The sequence below is a fragment of the Nyctibius grandis genome, chromosome 6, assembly GCF_013368605.1.
Source record: "Nyctibius grandis isolate bNycGra1 chromosome 6, bNycGra1.pri, whole genome shotgun sequence".
Taxonomy (NCBI): Eukaryota; Metazoa; Chordata; class Aves; order Nyctibiiformes; family Nyctibiidae; genus Nyctibius; species Nyctibius grandis.
The window spans coordinates 9325339-9345114 of record NC_090663.1 but is presented as its reverse complement, the minus strand read 5'-3'; the positions used below and the strand labels follow the sequence as shown (position 1 = coordinate 9345114).

Below are 19776 nucleotides of genomic sequence, written 5' to 3'. Positions count from 1 at the left end.
CTCCTCAGCCACCATCCAGACTTAACACTGATAGCACCACAGAAGGAGTCCTTGCTGAACTGGACTACTGTTATCCAGACAATACAACACCTTTGAACCTGCTCCCACTTGAGACAGTGGGGGGGATCTGCAGTAGGGCCCTCTCTATCCACCATCTAACGGGGTGGAAGGTGTTATTTCTGTGTTACAGCACACTACTAAGCTTAAAATAATATCCTTTTTTTAAATTGCTTGGTGCCAACATAAAACAATCAGACATTGCACTTGCGGAGTCAGGCCAGTTTTTGCGTCAAATGCCATGGTCTTTAAGAAGCATGAAAAAAGCTCCCAGCTCTTCTTCATTTGCAGAACCATGTGGTCCAAGATGCAGTTCTCAGTTCGCAGGGAACAGGAGCCAGTCTGCATAGAAAAGTTCCAGAAATCTGTGTTGTTCTATCACCTCCAGCAAAGCTGAAGAAGAGAGAAGCATGAAAGCACTTGCATGACTTGCTTTGCTGTTACGTTCACTATTACCTACCGCTATGACTAAGGGATACCAGTGCTAAATTTACTTTGAAGGATGAGAAAATTCCAAGAGATTCACAGGAGTCCATTTGCTGTCTGAAGAATGCCATAGTGAATCCCAGAGGGCTGTTGGAAATATTTATACTTAGTTTTCCTTTTCTACAGAGAATCCATACCTAATTATCATTTGCTAACAGAAGAAGTATTTCCCCCAAAATAATCAGAAACATCCAGACATTTATTGGGAAGATGATTAATGAGGATAGACAACTGGTAGCTCCCTCAGAAAATCTCTTATTGATGACCAAATGTTACAGGTATTGAAAGTTACATCTTTGCAGTGGAGGAAGAAAGTGTATATACCTAGTTAAAATCACTAATATTAAAGGCCTGAGTTAAATATGTGTGCATAAAAGGAAGGTGCAGAAAAAGGGTCTAAGTTTAGAACTCCATTATTATAGTCATGGGTACACATGGCAAAGACAGGGGTGGTTAATCCCAGTCTAATATGAAGTGCTAAATCATTGCCTGCTAATATGGCTGTATGCCCTTTGTTGAACTCAAACAGAAGAAGAAAGCACAGAGACAGAAGAATCTGTGTCTGGTTACTATTACTTGAATAATAGAGTTGCAAGAGAATACAGGCATAGCCCCAGAAAGGCCAAGAAGCAAAACCAGATGCAAATAGAAATGTGAAGAATAGCAAGAAAGCATTCTGTAAACACATGGGGAGTAAGGGAGACAAAAACCAAGCGAAGAGTTTGTTCTCTGTTCAGCAGAAGGGGAAAGTTAATCAAGTTGATGCCTAGAAAGTGATACAGGGCTTAGCATCTATTTTATCTACCAACCAAAATAAGGTGAACTAGCGAGCAGGAGACTAACACAACTAATACCAGTTAACGTTTTTCAGGTAAGAACACTTAGCAGCAATCTTCTTTGGTTACATATGCTTGTAGGGTTGTGCCAGGTCACTTTTCTGGGTTTCAATCTGCCTAGACCTCTCTTTTTACTCAGGGTTATCACTAGACCTACCTCAGGATATTTAAAGAAGAAACTTAAAGCAACCACCATCAGCAATTATTGCTGAGAGCTCAGGGAAGATGCGAGTTATACCAGCCATGAAAAAGGGTAAATGCAGTGACTATCTTTAAAAGGGGGAAGAGAAACTGGAAAATGACACACAAACCAGTTTCCTGTCAATCCCTGAGAATGTTTTAGAAGCAATAATCCCACCAACAGTTTGAAAGCACTTGGAAAACAAGAAGTGGAGTTGCAAATAAGAGGTATTTGTCAAGAATCAAGTCAAACAAGTTTAGTTTCCTTCTGTGACATGGTAACAGGCCTTGCAGGTACTGAAAAGCCGAGTTTAACCAACTTCAGGAAGATTTCTGATGCTGTGTCACACGGCATTGTCAGAAGCCAACTAAGGAAACTGCTCTGAGGCCAGCAAAACTGGCTGGGTCACTGCTGAGAGTTAGCAATGGGTCACTGTCACCATGGAAAGGTATATCACATGGGGTCTGCAGAGACTCACTTAGGTCAAGGGTTATTCAGCATTTCCTTAGTCAGCTGGATAATGAGTAAGCAAAGTGGTTATTTAAGATGTAACATCAACCTGGGAGGTCATAAGCAATGCTGGGGGAGAGGACTAGAATTCTAAATCATACAGACAAGCTGGAAAAAAGGGCCTAAAAACAGAAAAAAATTTGATAAGGATGAGAAAAATGTGCTACACTTCACTAAGAAAAATCAGTGGCTCATATTTAGAATGGGGAACAGCAGGTTAAGTGGCACTTCTACAGTGGAGCTAGGGAGTCACGAGCTGAAATCAGTCTACAGTATTCTGTCATTGCCAAACAAATGCAATTATACTGGGATACACAAAAAAAAAGTGCAAGACCTTAGACTGCCTTCAGCAGAAGGTCTGAGCTGTAGTACTGCATCTGGTTTGGTCACTGCAATACTAGGAACTAGCAGAGACACCACCAACAGCAGCAGAAATAACCAGAGGTTTAAATTGCACCAAGGAGGCACCACCAAAGCCCCTGGAAAACTTTTAATAGTAGGGATGGCTCTGGGATAGATTGCCTGTGAAAGACAGGCCTGTAGGTATAAATTAGACACCATTTGGGAGTGGCATTGGGATAGTCAGCCCCGCATAAAGACAAGGGATTTCTTATGGATACCCTTCCCTTCCTGTTTTTTGTGATTCTATGGTTACGAGAATCATTTTGCTTCCCAGGCAGACACTTCCCAGCTCTCTGTGTTGCAATTCCAGCATAAACACAGACACCCCTCGGAGAAATGCATTGCCCTTGTGCAGCATCTGAAATTCAGACTGACTACTTCTCCTTCCTCAGTTATCAGGGCAAAGGCAATGTTTTGCTGGTCTAAGCAAGTATGATGGCCAGAGAACATTCCCATTTTGGGATGGGTCACTGATAAAGGAATTCAGAGACATTTGGCCGCAGGGCATCTGCCAGGGCCCACAGCTTCTTAATCCTCCTTTAAATAATTATTTCACAGTCTTGCAGATGAATTGAGAGGTGAGAGGCTGGTGCACGGTAGATGTCTCAGCCCATAAACAAAATAAATTGCATTTTTTTTTCTGACAGCCATCTCAGGCCCTGAGAAGGACTGAAAATTAAAGCACCTTATACTTATCTTGCCCCTCATGCCATGAGGTGATGATTCACCTTTGCTTGGTGTTTCAGTATCTTCTTTAAACACTAAGTCAGAGGTTTGGTGTGGGGAAAAAGTCTCCCTCATGTAATGACAATTTTTTTCTTGGCATCATTGCTTAACAAGTTCCTCCTCTTAGAGCTTCCTGGAAAACCCTTCAAGAATCCAACCACAAGCTGAACTTTGGTCAGACTATGAGGATTCAAGACACTGCAGCTGTCCCAACAAAGTCCATGCAACACTGTGAAACAGGGATGCGGCTGCTAATAGGGAGTATGATTGAAACTTAGCACCAAGATCCTTTAACGCAGGAACTAGTCAACTCCAAGAGGCCTCTTTCACCACAGTGTAAGATGTGGGAAAGCACCCAGGCTTGATCAGTTCTCCAAAAATGAACTGCAGCCAAGTGTGACCAGCATCTTTAAACACTTTATAAAGCCTAGAATGCTTTCTGCTAGGCAGGAGGGTCTGTTGTCAAGCTGTTGTGAAATGAAGGTCAATTCAGGCTTTTAGTTCCAAGAAAAAGTAAAAACCACTGGCAAAATACCAGTTTTCCTAGTTTATATTTGACATTTGCATTGGACTGCTGGGAATCCAGCAATTGTGCTGGACATGGGGTAAATTTACAGCATAGGCAAGGGTTGTGTACTGTTTGTGTACACTCAGTCTGAATGCCACTGACAGTGACGCTGAGCTATTTGCCTAGCTACTAACAGACTTATCCGTGTCTAGGAAGATATAAGCATGTCACTTTTTACTTGCTAGAGAACTGTGTGTAAAAATCCCTTCTGAATTCATGTATTCTGAGAGAAGTTGATGTTCACGAAGAACCTGTTGGGGTTTTTTTTTAAGTGCTGAGGTTTGGGCACTTTATCTGTGGCTACCAAAACCAGAGTAACAAAAGGCACAGGCAGTTCTCCTCTGCACAGCCTATATGTACATACAGAAAGGGGAGGTGGGGAGATCTCATTTGATTTTAGAGAAGCTACTGACTACTAGGACATGGTTCAACCTTTCATGGGTAAAATACAATTTGATTTTACATTGCGTATAAAACAAACCATACTTTAAATGTGCAATATACCAGCTGTCAAAAGGCATTTAAACATTGTTCAGTTCCCACTTCAATGCAAGACTGACTTGTGCATTAGTTATATTCAGTGCTGGTGGCTGAAACTAGATACTTTTCACAAGCTGGATGTTTTATTACAGTGTAGATATAGTGCAGGACGAATTCAAGAACTGCTTAGGCAAGAAACCATGTGTATCAAATTTACCACATGGATGAAGTTCTGTTCTTTAACTGGGTAAGAGAAATAACCCACAATGCCCAGAGCTTTTAAAGTCAACTTATAGCACTAAAGATGGCCTCCAACAATAGCCTTGACTATAAGCATTCACAAATGCCGGTAACTTTGATTTTGGTCCCAAACTCTGTGTGGGTCCCAAAGTTTGTGGGACACAAAGTTTTTGTCCCCGGCCCCTATATTAAGCTGAAAAGTTTCAGAGTGAAACCATGGTCATCTTTTTAGGTTGTGGTCGAGAGCTGAATAGATATAACCTCATTAAACCTGGTATCACTGGGAACTTCAAAGTCCATCAGGATTCATGCAAAGGAAAAAGCTAGGTTTCACCAAGCTCAGTGCAGAAGCCACATAAAATGAAAGGTTTTGTCAATATTGTTTGCCTAAATGGTTTGCTTAAATTTTTGACATAAAAATGTAATTTACATTAGCAGATCTTTCCATTAATTTGGACTAGACTCAATTCTGTTATACAGACAAGCTCCTATACTTTCTGCTCATTTTGTAGAAGAGCCCCTTAGATAAATAATCTTATGCACATCAAATTGGCATGCATTAAACGTTCTTTGCACTTAAAGCTAAATAGAAGCTGTGTTTTGTCTCTACATTCTCTAACAATCAACACAAGACCCTAACTGCTGTAATGTAACAACTGAGGCTTCTCAGAGCAAAAAACCCGCAGTATTTACACTTTCCAAGTGATGTGATTCCTTCATTTCTCTGTCAGTGGTACCTACTGGCTTTTGCATAGCCAAATATTTTATGGAGTTTAGGAATAAAATAAAGGATTAGTGTAAAAATCAAGTTCTAATCTTAAAAGAAAATAAATGAAAATATCAATGCTTAGAAAACATCTGATATTTATATGTAGTGCAGGGCTGAGGCTGCCACTATGTTTGCTTGAACATGAACATTAAGTGTTGAGTGCGCACACTCAGAAAATTCAGATCCCTCCATCCTAAACCAAGAACTTGAACACCAGCCTCCCTTGAAAGCTGTATCCTGCTCACCCTGTGGAACGGTCTAACTTGCATCACCAGTCAGCAGTCTTTCCGGTTGATTTGGACACTCAGAGAAGAGTGAAGCTATATAAAGTATAATGAGAGAGCTGCCAGTCCTGTTCCATTTTCAGACTCTATTGACAAAGAGAACAAGCTATTGTTTTGTCACTTAAATGACCAGAAAAGTGCAGTATCACTTACTTTGATTTAAACAGCAAAAGGCGCTCAAGGCTAATGAAGACAAGCTGATACATTACTAGATTTTCAGCAAGTGCACGGTTCAGAGCAGAAATCAAATGATGGCAGCCTTGACTGTCAGGAAAGAAAAGGGCAGGCAGACCAATGCAAGAAATAGAATATATGCAGATATTTGCATTTCCTTTCTCATAGCATCCATGCCTGGAACTCTTTTTCTTATTTTTTAAGCCACTTTTTAAAATTCAGGAGCTTAGATGCCTTGAAAATACCATCTCTGGCACTCCCCATCTCTACAAAATTACAGTTGGAACAGCAAGCTGGAGTTAGAAGGTTGAGGAATATCTACATGGAGATTAACCTGCAAACCTATGCATAAAACTAAATACTATGCTTGAAACTAGAGCAACAGGCCAGCATGTTTTACATTGTGATTTTTATTTAGTAAGTTCACAACACCTGAAGGTATGATGGGCACCTTCCAGTGCTATTGACATAACTTCTTTGCCCCAGACAGCTTTCAGTGCAGTCACAAAGCAAGAGACAACCACATAGTGTAGTACAGGGAATAAAACAGGACAAGGTGTACAGAGAGAAGGATGCACGCATATTCTGACAGCCCTATTAAATACATATGAAACAACAGTTTGGATTTAACAGAGACCTTTGGATTTGAGGAGAAAAAATGCACTTCTTGTAGGAGGCACAGTGGCAGTTTTAAATATGATGGGAAGAGAAAGCCTATTTGTACTAATGCTTTCAATTTTTCATGTTAAAAATGTCAGGCTTTCAGAGGGCAGAGAAAATACTGTATGTGTAGATGAAGAGGGACAAGAGGCAAAAGATTGCCAGAGCCATCAAAGACATAGGACCATAAGTCTGGAAGAGACTTCCCAGCTCAGCAGCATGACCACAGTAACATACAACCACTTTCAAACATTTTTCACCTGCACAAGTTTTTGCTACTCACAAGTGCATTGCTGCAAGATTTCTTTATGGCACAGGAGAGATGATCTGCATATCCAATGGTCAGCACAAAGGGTAACTAGGACAGTGGCTTGAGCAAAAAGCCAAGACAGAAGCAGAGGAAACGCCATAGGGCAAGGAGTGAAAGCTAGGCAGGACTGGGCTTGTACACTGTGTAGGAGACCTTGATATCCAAGGAATTACATAGCTCCTCCCTGGCAGCAGGCAAATGTTTTGCAGTACCATTTCTCTCCCTTCAAAAGGAGCCTTTACTCCTCCCTTTGGAGAGGTCTCTGCAATGTGCTGGGCTGCAGAAGCAGGGCCACTGGCCTACTTAATGGTTCCCTGTCCTCGGGCAATGGGGAAACCCAGAACTTCAAGACTTTCTAAAAGTGTTTTTTTCTAAGGGATAAAAAGCAGTGGCTCTCTGGAGCACAGGGAGGTTTGCTTTATGAATTTGAGAGGAGGCTCATTTCTACATGTAAGAACAACTGCAGCAGATCACATCAAAGAGCCTTCTGAGGCCAGTATCTCATCCTTAGCATTGACCAACAAGAAATGTGTACGGAAAAATATAAAACCAGGTCACCTACAATGTCTTCCTACAACACTGTTAACCTCCAACACCTTGTGGTTCAGGGACCTCCTGAATCAAAGTTGGTGTTTTTATATTTAACAATTTGCAATAGGATTTTCAGGCATGAGTCTTAACAGCTGTTTTTTAAACCTGTGTACATTTTTAGCATCAGCAACATCCTGCAGTGAGGACTTCCACAACTGAAACATGCAGTATGTCAAGAGCGTCATCCTCCTATTTGCTCTGACCCTGCCTCCAGTTGGTTTTGTTCAGTGTGCCCCACTTCTTGTTTGGGAAGGGACAGCAAACAGTCATTCTCTGGTCACTCATGGTTTTATAGACTTCTACCATCTCCTTCTTCAGTCATCTCTTGTCTAGACTGAAGACTCCTAGTCTGTACCTTACTTCGCATTATCCTAGCTGCTTTTGTCAGCAGTTTATCTGGTTCTGCTGTATTCTTTTACTCTATGAAAATGGTCTTGACTCTTGTCACTGTCTCACATTAAACCTGAGTTTCTGTATTCAAATAATTCAAAAGTTTCTGTTCACTTGGCCAGAACAGATATTCTGGTTGCTGGGTACAATCCCCAGACCTCCCTGCCAATCCCTTTTTAGAACTGGTGACATATTAGCTGTCTTCTGCTCTCCTGCCGTTTTGGTGGTTTGAACAAGAGGTAATACAGAACAGTCGTTCAACTAAAGGAAAATAGGTAAGGTGGGCTTTAAAGGATTATACAGCAATTTCCGCTAGGAAATGCCTGGTTCTAATGGATCTTCTGCAGACTGAAAGGAATCTTTAATTTTTCAGATTCTGAGGAAGAGAACGAGAACATTATTCCCCTTTCCCCATCTACCCACTTCCTGGCTCCTTTCTCTTGGGGCAACAGCTATTATGTCCTGTGTCTCACTACCCCAGTTCTGGTGATGTCAATCAGAAGGAAGAGGTGTAGCAAAATGACTGAAGGAAAATATTGGTCAGATTTTCTTTTGCTCAAGCTGGTGTCTGTGCAGACATCACGGGAAAAATTCATCAAGATCTACAGGTGTTGCCAGTTGTGCCAGAACATCTATTACTCAATGACTGGCAAAACCGGCAGTTGACCATGGCTGGGTTTCTGTCCACACATATAAGAAGGTGGTGAGCTTACAGCATCCGGGTGGACAGTCCATGGATTAATTCAGCTTTGGGAGCAGAGTTTTCACCACTTGAACTGTTCTGGGACTTTCTCCAAGTTCTGCAATGGGAATGTTGGCTTCCCAGGTAAAAAGTGGCCCTTTCCCACAATGGGAGGCCCTTTTTCACTGGACAGGGAACGAGATATCAGTGTTGCTTGGCACAGTGTTCATTCACTCCATGGTAAACTGGAGTGCCACTCATTGCTCCTGCATTGCTGCCAGTCGGATCTAAAGGGACTGCTGACCTGAGGAGTATCAGCCCCACCACCCACACTTGCAGTGACTACACACAGAGCCATCAGGATGGGGGGTGGCAGGGGTTCACAGAAAAATCCCTGGGCTTAGCGAGAAGGCAATGCCAGGCTTGAAGAGGAAAAGGAAGTTGCAATGGAGAGGAGAGCCAAGGCAGGTCCACAGCAAAGCAGAGGAACAAAGCCAAGCTAGAACAAGATGGGGACAACCCAAGTGCAGCAAAAGCCAAGAAGCTTTGAGAAGCCATTCTGCTACAGCCAGGATCAGGTGAAGCCCTCCAAAGGAGGCCTTGCTCCAAGACATCCAGCAAATGCTCTGCCACGCACAAGTGAAGGACTACTCTCCCTTCCAACTGTCTGAGAGTGGAGCTGCATGTGGGGTTGCAGTTACTCTTATTTTGCCCAGCAGCTGGATATGAGCAGTGCCAGTGCTCCCATGCTGTGTGAACATGGTGTGAAAAACACACAGAACAGGTGCTCCTTGAGGGAATTTGAAAAAATAACATCAGAATCCCCCCTCCAGTTCACACTGAGCTTCTGAACTGGCCTATGTCCTGGTCCCATGCAGAAGGGCACGCTGCACTTCTCAGTGTGCAGGAATTGATTTTCCAATCTCTTTAGCTGTGGACAGGTTTGACAAACCACTGAGGCTGTCTATCATGTTCCCCTACTCCCCCAGCTGTTTGTTACCACTCCTACAGATACACTGGCAAGGTTGTGTCTCCTCTCTCATCCACTTCCAGAAAAGTCACAGAATCACAGAATCAACCAGGTTGGAAGAGACCTCTGGGATCATCGAGTCCAACCGTTGCCCTGACACCACCCTGTCAACTAGACCATGGCACTAAGTGCCATGTCCAGTCTTTTCTTAAACACATCCGGAGATGGTGACTCCACCACCTCCCTAGGCAGCCCATTCCAATGCCTAATAAGCCTTTCTGAAAAGAAATTCTTCCTAATGTCCAACCTGAACCAAACAGTCCTAAACAGTCCCACCAGTTTAGTTAAAGAAGCAAAGCTGCAGGCAAGTACCTTCTTTCAAATTCAGCTGAAGAGGTTTTGGCCTTCAGCTGTCCACCTCCCATCCACTCCCCAAGCCAAGTTAGCACCCCACAGCCCCACTGTTGGAGTGGTTTGAGACAGCTCTAAATTGCATCAAACAAACTCAGAGCATCTACTCAAACTGTTCAGCCTAATTCAGATTTGTGAGTGGACACAGTATCTTAGAATAAAGTGGTAGAGTTGAGGATAAAAATCATCTCAGTTTTCAGGTACACAAGTCATCTTCATGCCTGAAACAAAAAAAAAAAAAAGCAGCTTTCAAAGGCAACTACAAGGAAAGACCAAAACGTTCAGGGTTCAGTCCATGACAGAATGGACCAAATATGAGTGACCTAACCTCCATGTTTCACCTGAAGTAAGATAAGAAGCACTTTCATGAAGAAACTTCTTGACATTGCACAGAGCTTTAGAGCTTTCCTTCAACGTGATGCTGAGCAGTTGCTGGTGGTAGCATTTGGTACAGCTGGAACTGGCAAGGCTGCCTAGTCATGCCCTTATTCTTCTTTTACTACTCTCTCCATTTGACTTGCTAAGATAAAGCTATTTAGAGATACAGTGGGTTAAGAATGGAGTGTCCAGGGAAGGAGAGGAAGAAACTAAAGGTTTTAATTAAAGAAGACAATAATCTTATGCAGGATACCAGAAAACTCAGCACTAAGATATAAACTGTTTTGATCCAAGTACAGCACATGTACACCTCCTCATGACACATACTTCATTACAGCTGACAGAAGTACAACATGCCTGAATGTGGTCACAGTGCAGACAACAAACAGAAAGGACTTCCATCATCTTTAATACACAGGAAAAGCCTACAGAGACCACAATTCCCTATCTCAGTATAACTGGGTAAATTGCCACAGAGATATGTTCATATCAGAGACAAAAAACAGCTGCAGGTGTCTCTAGACCACTGCTGGCCATATTTATCTTGTGGGTTACACTTGGCCAACTCTGATTTAAAAATCAAAGCAGGTAAATTTTTCCCCCACTCTAAAACCAAGTAACAGATTTACTGAACTGAGCCCTTACTGACAACCCAGTGGATATGAAAAGAGGGTACTATTTAAAAAAAAAACAGAACAGACAAATACATAAGACACAACCCCTCAATTTCCCCAGTATATTGGGGCATACATGCTTGCAACATGAACTCCATAAAGCTGTATTTTATATAGCTGCCTTTTAAAAACCGCTGAACAGGTGATACTCCTTAGCTGGCCTTCAGGATTCAGTTCAGCAGATTTGCAGTGACACAGTCGCACAGATTTCTCTTTTCCACCTGAAGAAGCAGAGTTTCTGTCTATAAGAAGGGGGAACAAAAGCAACATCAAAAAACAAGCATCAGTGCTGTAAAACTAATTAGCTCCCAAAGAAAAGTCCACTTTACTGTTGTTTTAAGATTTGGGATTAGTTTTATGAGATGAGTCTTGAGGTAACATTCGGAGTTACTGCTTACTGCTCTGCAAAATAATTTAGCTTTTGTGCTATTAATTGGCATAACAACTTAGCAGTGCTTTCTGTGACATGGGGAAATTCAGTCTGGTACACATTCATGTTGTTCACATTAGTACATTCAATATGTGTCTAGGTGTTGTTATTTTTGTTTAAAGTTATTTGCCTTTCTTACAATCTTACTTCAACTTCACAAGTTCATGAGAGGCTTAAAAAAACCCCCAGACCTATCAGAAATTCTCTTTTTACTTAAAAACAGACTCAAATAATTAAATTTAGAGTATTACAGCCTAGACTTACTGTTGAAAGTTATACAGAGAAAGTAAGGCATAATTTACATCTGCTTCAACTTCTCCTGCTTCACTGTTGTTATTGTTAGTATGCTGTTGGGGCCTAAAATAGATGATAGGTGCTGAGCTGGCATACAGCCATCACAGTTCAAGCATGTGATGGGATTGCTGGCTTCTTTAAGGAAAGGGATCCCAAACTAGTGAGAACAGAGTTCCCCAGTTGAACTGGGGTTCATCAGTATCAGGAGATCATTACTGCCCATTACTGCCTACAGAGGGTGGATTAGGAGTTTCCCAGAACTGGAGCTGGGTATGATCAGAAAGGCCTGCACCTTCTCAGCCTACAGTGCAAGAAGGGGCTGAGAACCAGGGAAGGGACAGCAGGGCTGCATAAGGGACATATGGGAATCCTTCTTCTCTAGCACACACACACTTTTGTTTTCCTGGCTGTTTGGAGCACTTGTGGCTTCAGTAAATGCATGATGGAGCACAGAGCTGCTTGACATCAACATCACATCTTCATCTCAGTTTGTCTATCATGAGCTGAAGCTGTATGTGAGAATCAGTCTGATCCAAGATAGGACAACTACCTTATTGTCATGGGACACACTAGCTGTGGGAAGTCCACTCACCAAATTAATCTCCACTGCTGTAACCAGCTATGCAAAAAAAAGGGCATTATGAAGACTACCAGCTCTAAATGCCAGTGAAATCCATCCTTAATCTGCCTGTCTGGTGATTTTTAGATGAGAGAGAACTGCCACATGATTAAAGGCTGTATTTTAAAAGCTATGTTATCCATTGACCCACATCAGCTAAAGGCACTCAGAGCAGATATGGGCTGAGGCATCCAGCTTACCACCTGCCTTCTCAGCAAAGGAAAAGCTATCTATTGGTCAGGTTTTTTTCCTCAGCTGATAAATCACTAGACACAGCCCTGTGGTACTATGCTAAATCAGGTATCACTTTTGATCATTTCAGCTACGCTGTAAGACTGAAAAGATATGATCAGACTTTGCTAATCACCTAAAAGACATTCAATCACCACCTTCTAACCATCTCCTCGACATCATTTGCAATGGTTTGAATAAGGGAGGTTGACAGCATGCCAACAGCTTTGGAGTTAAGCCCCAAGGCTGCTTACCATCTTATATATCTTTAATAACATTTTCAAGGCTTTGTTTTTACTTTCATGGGCACATCTAACTTAATGGGCTTTGAACATTCCAAATAACCACTGACAGTTTAGAAAGGAATAAAGAACAAAACGAATGGCACTAAATACAGCTTTGCTGACTGTTTTGTGAGCATGATCACAAAACCATTTGCACAGAGATTTGTTATTATCCCCTGGTGGGTTAAAGCAAGTTTGTTTTTTTTTTTAAAAAAAAAGCAGGGCAGGGTCCAGGGTGCCTTTTTTCAGCTAAAAATGCAGTTCCTGAGCTCTTGAAAGTTGTAATACAATGTCCACTGGTTAACTCTTTTCAGAGTTGGAATTGGAATTTTGAAAATAAGTATCTGTAGTGAAGACTTACAGTGAACTGTGCAGACCATGGACTGGACCTATTTTACAAGATATGTTTCTTATGGCCTTCTCCCTGCTGGCCTCTGTCTTGAGCAGCTTTTAGATGCAGTAGGGAGCTGGCTGTGAGCTGGCTGAACGGTTTTGACAGTAGCAGCTCCCTCCCAGCAGTACAAGAACCCTCTCTAGTTCATGATCAGAGCTCTACCTGCCACACACCGCATTTTGGCTATGTGAGTTGTGAATCACAGGTATCCCCCAAAATGACTGCCCAGAGTTGGTTACAGCTGTTAAAATAAATAATCCAACCTGCAGCCTGCTCCAAGGGGCCAGCAGCAACGAAAGAGTGGAAATTCACCCTTGAATGAATGAATGAATTCACCCTTGAATGAATGAATGAAACCCCTGAGGTTCGACAAGGCCAAGTGTTGGGTCCTGCACTTGGGTCACAACAACCTCAGCCAACGCTTCAGGCTTGGGGAAGAGTGGCTGGAAAGCTGCCTGGTGGAAAAGGACCTAGGGGTGTTGATCGATGGCTGGCTGAATATGAGCCAGCAGTGTGCCCAGGTGGCCAAGAAGGCCAACAGCATCCTGGCTTGTATGAGAAGTAGTGTGGCCAGCAGGACTAGGGAAGTGATCGTTCCCCTGTACTCAGCACTGGGGAGGCCACACCTCGAATACTGTGTTCAGTTTTGGGCTCCTCACTACAAGAAAGACATTGAGGTGCTGGAGAGAGTCCAAAGAAGGGTAACGAAGCTGGTGAAGGGTCTAAAGAACAAGTGTTATGAGGAGCAGCTGAGGGAACTGGGGTTGTTTAGTCTGGAGAAAAGGAGGCTGAGGGGAGACCTTATTGCTCTCTACAACTACCTGAAAGGAGGGTGTAGAGAGACTGGGGTCAGTCTCTTCTCCGAGGTAACAAATGATAGGACGAGAGGAAACGGCCTCAAGTCATGTCAGGGGAGGTTTAGATTGGATATCAGGAAAAATTTCTTCACGGAAAGGGTTGTCAAGCACTGGAACAGGCTGCCCAAGGAAATGGTTGAGTCACCATCCCTGGAGGTATTTAAAAGACTTGTAGATGTGGTGCTGAGGGACATGGTTTAGTGGCGGACTTGGCAGTGCTGGGTTGACGGTTGGACCTGATGATCTTAAAGGTCCTCTCCAACCAAAATGACTCTACGATTCTATGAAAACAGTATGCAGAGGGCAAACAGATCAGGTACGTGCACGGGTAGTAGGGCAGCCTCTCAGAGGTGATCTGTGACCCTTCTCTTACCCCATGAGTAAAATGCAGCCAGCCTTTCAATCTTTAAGTGATCATCACATCAGTGTAGGTTACAAGCATGTCTAATCTTGTAAAACGAAGGGGATATAGCCTGTCCCCCATAAAAGGTTATGTGACCTATGTTAGAGACAGTTTGCTTTGTGACACACTATGCAGATCAACTGAGGGCCAAATTAAGTGTAAAAACTCTCTGAGTTGTGCAATAAAACTATATGGTTTCCCTTGTACAGAATTGCAGGGTAAGATTTGCAGAAGGAATTAAATGGGAATTACCTCTCTAAGCTTTTGGGAATCCCTCCCCCTCCAACACAGTTAGGAGCTGCTTAGTCATAATCTAAAAATCTTGCCTGCAAACAAAAGAGAGTTTTTCAAGGAAATAAGTGTCTCCAATGGGAATATTAACAAGGAGAATTGTATTTTCGGGGACAGAAACATTTGCCCCACTAAGAAGCAAAACAGACTAAAATAGTCAAATGTAAAATATATATGTGGCTGAAAGCAATTGTCTTAAAACTCCCAGTTTGCATCAAATTGGGCCACAGTTGACTAATAAAACTAAGAATTGAAACACTGTAGAAGGCAGTGCCAAGAAGTCCTCAACTGTTAAATATTTCCATGTCGTTTGAAGATGTAGGCAGAATTCTTAGCTTAATGACTGGAATAGGCCTGTCCTAGCCCAGAGACATTGAAGGATTGCAATATGGATTCAATTATTAAGATTTTGAAGTGATAAGAAAGCGATAGGTTTGGTTTTGTTAGACTATATCATGGAGCCACATATTCAGTCTTGCTGTCAAATCTACAACTGTAGAGGTCAGTAACAGAACATTCCTCTGAACTGAACCTTTTTTGTATCCTCATTTCCTCTCCTTGGCTGGCTTTTATTTTTATTTTTAAAAAAATATTAAAATACAGTTGCTACCTTTGGGGGTCTCATTGCTACCTTACTACTTTGAATAGCTGTACTTTATAAAGCTTCTCTCTTCGTCTGCAAGCTGTAGGTGTCATAAAGGTCATTGCCATAGCCAGACAACCAGAGAAGATTTTAGTAGTAGAGGTATTTTTGAACCAAGATTTAGAAATTCTGAGGAAAAGTTCAAAGATTTGTAAAAGAAGGAAAAGGTGTGCTAGAAACACGTTACAGCACAATCTGAACATCTTGTTTGGCCTATATACAGTGCTCAGCAGATGTATTCATTAACCATATTCCTTCATGAAGGAGCCCAAAATACATTTGACATGTAATTATTGAATAGATTTTGTTTAACTGTAAATGTGCTACATACCAATCTGGTTCTGCTGGAATTTTTGTTTGTTTTTTTGTAGTGTGTCACAATTCAAGGCATCTTCATTCCCGCACCTGCATTTTCACCTAAACATGATGGACCCTGCTCGGAGTTACCTCAAATCATTCTTCAAAGATGCCAGTTTGCAGGCTTTGAACTGTGAACGACCTTGACCTTAGATCAGAACAGCAAAAAAGTTTGAGTGCCTTCTGTTGAAAAATCTGTGCAAGAGTGTAGATATAGCACTTCAGCTACAGGGTACACAGGAGGTGGGGAAAAAGCTACCCTCCTGAGACACCACTACTGACAGCAGCTGGGATACAGCTAGTCACAGATTGCGGGTTGCAGTAGCAATAGACAGATTCAGCTTCCCTCACAGAAGGAAGATACCAGCCTTGGCAAATTCTCCACACTGACTGCAAGCCAAACAAGTTTTGTTCCCTGTGCTGTTCTACTTTGGGGCATTTTTCATCACTATGGAATCAGAGCAAGGTAAAAAGTATCTATGAGATGATGTTTCCGCTCTTAGGCTCTCCCTAGGGATAAAAGCATGTGCTGGGGAGTACTTTATTTTAGTAGGCTTTCTGTTTGAGCTGGCTCTCTCATTTGGGGTAATAAATATAAACTATACTCTCACCTTACTCCTGCTAACATAAAAACAAAGGTGTGCACTCAGCGTTTGGAATGAGAATTGCAGTGCTAATGGCTCTAACCTGGGCAAGAAAAAGATAGAGGGCTGAGGACTGTCAGTTGACTCTTTCCTAAGCTTCCTAGAGTCCCTGATAGCCAAGTCAGAAGAATTCCACAGATTATTGCCTAGAGAGATGAAATGTAATTACCCAGCATCACCTTAGAAGACAGGACAGTACAGCTGACTGTCTTGTGCAAAATCCATCCACCTTATCTACTTCTATCCACAGCATTTTCTTCCATATAAAAATAAAACTCAAGATATTGAATGTTTCCTTACCCGCGTGTCTAGATTATACGCTGTCTTCTTTAAATCCTGCAGAGCCCTCTGCATGAACTCGAATGCATGGCAATCAACACAGGGACGGCCTAGGAGAGCATTTAGTAGAGAATCGTGACTATAGGTCATGAAGTAGAAGGAATAAACAGTGATTTTGAGCATGAGGAAGAGCTACAGAAAAGATTTCACAGAGTGAGTACTGAGGTATGTACTCTTGAACAATCCAGGTTATTGTAATAGGTCCATCATGATGGGCCACCGAGTGTCTCAATGACAAAAGAATGACTTTAACAAATTTGCATTAAAATTTTTCTTCCTCCTTTATTGCTCTTCCCCTCGTCCTTCTGTATCTCTTCTCCTCCCCCTTTCCACTATTTCTCTTCTCTTGTCACAGTTCCTAGTGTGGAAACGCTAAATGCATAATTTGAGTCTTTCATTTTGCTCCACCAACCCTGGCGACATTTTCAACCTCCCTTTCAGATTTTTCAGAAATTACCTCTGAAACCATGAACCTGTTCCCTGAAAAATCTGGTCTCCTAATCCCACAAACTCGAGCTCTAAATAGAAAGCTAATGGAATAAAATTGACTACATTATCACAAAGATCACTCGGACTCTAACTTTTAATATGATACAGCTTTGTCCAAAGCTAGCAAGGCAAGCAGCAGATAAACACAATGCTCTGTCATTAGTGGGCATTGCTGATAAGCAGAACTGCTGCCTTTTGGGCTAATTGCAGTGTTTAAGATAGTATTCCCATATCTAGATATCCAGATTGAAGGTCACAAGGCTGCTTTGCCTTGATCATCATGTAACACAAAGCTGTGCCCTAACAGATAGCAGTACTGAGACAGAACAAATATAGACATGATGAAATGTCTTCGAATCATCAGGGTCTACATATGCACTTATTTGTGTCTCAGTGCCTGTGCCTCTCTAACAACTTCATAGGAAATATCACGCAAGTGAGGAATTCTGAGCACAGGTTTAGTTTGCTCTTTGAAGTCTGGTAAGGAAGAAAAGATGAAACCTAGAGTGATGTTGGAAAATCCTGCAGTGTCTGTCAGCATATTTTGCAAACACTTGATATTTGACTGATTACTACATGCCTCTGATAAGCTGGAGTATGAGCTTCCAGCTCACAATCTGTGTGCTAACCAGCAGACAGGAATCCTGCCTGCTGGAGAAAAGGAGTCTGACAAATTCTTTAACTGGCTAGGAAAAAAAAAAACAACAAAACATTGAGCAGTATTAAAGACCTCCTCTTTCATTGTTGTACCACCACCCAACCTCAGTGTTATTATATATGCACCAGGCATCTTCATCGTGAATTTTTTTAATAAAAACTACTGACTTTAATATAGTAGACATTACCAAGAATGAAAGATGTAATGAACAGTCAATGCCAGTTGAAAAAAGCAAGTCTCATGAATGTCTCTGAAAAGCAAACAGGGTGACTCCTGGCATAGAAAGGGCTAACACAATGAAAGGGCTGTACAACAGAAAAGGTACAGAACAGTGGCAGATTTCAGGTACAAGCAAGACAGCATTAGGCAGGAGATAAGGGTAAAAGAGTGGAGAGCATTGGATGCAGAAGAAAAGCAGTACTGGCATGCTATCAAGTTGTGATTTTAAAACAACATAAGCAAGATGTCCAAAATAGTTTGAATTATTTGGACAAGCTTGAGTGATATGAAGTTCTGCAACACTAAAACTACAGTACAAGCTGTATGAAAGGACTGTAGGGTGGTACATACTTTCAGCTGGTATGGCTGTTCCCGCTTCTTGATCAGATCTAACAGGGTCCACGAGAAGCAGTGCAACCACAAAAACTAAAGGAACTGTAAGGACCACTCTTCTCAGAAGGCAGGGTGCCAGCATCTTGGGAATGGGTGCTTCTCTGTTTATCAAGAGACACAAACAAGTCAGCAAGGAACATTACAGATACAAGGGTTTTGTTACAAAGAACTTAATGTTCCTGACAGCTAAACCATTGGCAGTCTTCCTTTGAAATTAAAAAAAAAAACACAGAAGATCTAGGGCATGGACAGAGGTTCTCTGTATTTTTCCAGCAGTGCACATAAAACCCAACTGGGAGAGAATGTCCCCAGACATGAAGAAGGTCAGAAGTCCCTAGACAGTTTTTGGTTTCATTTGCAAGCCAGATGCCAGCAACTTTGCCTGCTCTGTGACTCCAATCTTTTTTCTAACTACACAGTCCCAGACCAGCACATGAATCTGGACAGCTCGTTCACTGTTAGACTTTGAGATCAAAACTGCAGGGATTATAGAGCTGTCTGAAACAGACCTGAACCTGGAAACGAAGTTTTTACTTACTTGCTTGCTTTACTGATGCACCATCTTTTCACAAGTATAATAACTAAAGCTAACCGCTATCATTAACTATGCATCACACTGATCATAAACTCCTTTATGAAAGCAGCTGAAGGAAAAGACTTCTGTTAAACCTTCACAAATTCATAGGAAGAATTTCTAATGGTAAATGTATTAGAACTCTTTGGCCTTCTGTTTCCCCTCCTAATCTGGGCTTCAGACCTTTATTTGCAGTCATCCATTTGTTCCTGAACATCACAGCCAGGCCACACCATGCCCTGAAGACAAGTACAGTGTGGTCCAGCACACACCCCCTTTACACAGAGGTGACATTTTTGGTAAGTACACAGGTTTCAAATGAAGTATTTTTTCTGGATCCAACAGGTAAACTGTTCAGATCAAGAGGGAACACGGGAAACTTGGACTGGCTCAAGCTGCAACTGTCTATTACAGATTTCAATCCAAGTCTCAAGGATCCTGGCAAACTGCTAGGGTAGTCCTTAGTTCAGCGAGGTTTACCTTCCATTCCTGTATGTTCAAACGGAAGAAAGAAAGAATCAAACAAGGTTAAGTTGTAGCAACATTATAAAATCTACATGAAGATTCTCTTTAGCTGAACCCAGCAAAGCAGGACAGCATACTGTGTCTTCCTGATTTTTAAGTCGGTGCATACTAAGCAAAAAATGTTGCATAAGAACATCAAATCTGCATATGCTGAATGCAAGAGTACAACACTCCTCAAACCAGCTTGTATTTCACATTTGGAAAGGCAATAGAGGGAGGCAGGAAAGGAAAGGTTTTTTTCCCATCTTGCTACAAACACAGAATGGAACAAGGTTCCTCTTAGATATATGCAATCCACTGTTTAAGACACAGATAATCTGAAGCTGCAAATTCTGCACGAACACTTGCAGCAC

The 19776-nt window shown here is 41.9% G+C and overlaps 1 protein-coding gene across 1 annotated transcript in view; it reads right to left on the bottom strand.

The window, feature by feature from the left end:
• Window positions 1–10903: 10903 nt before the first annotated feature.
• The window catches only part of LOC137665347 (NELL2-interacting cell ontogeny regulator 1-like), a 29097-nt gene continuing 20224 nt past the window's right edge, over window positions 10904–19776 (bottom strand). Inside the window, exons 3-5 of the mRNA XM_068404241.1 lie at window positions 18283–18425; window positions 16527–16615; window positions 10904–11021 (exon numbers count right to left, since the gene is read on the bottom strand). Coding sequence (XP_068260342.1) covers window positions 10950–11021; window positions 16527–16615; window positions 18283–18406 — 285 coding nt within the window. The 5' untranslated portion in view covers window positions 18407–18425 and the 3' untranslated portion in view covers window positions 10904–10949. The remainder of the gene's footprint in view (window positions 11022–16526; window positions 16616–18282; window positions 18426–19776) is intronic.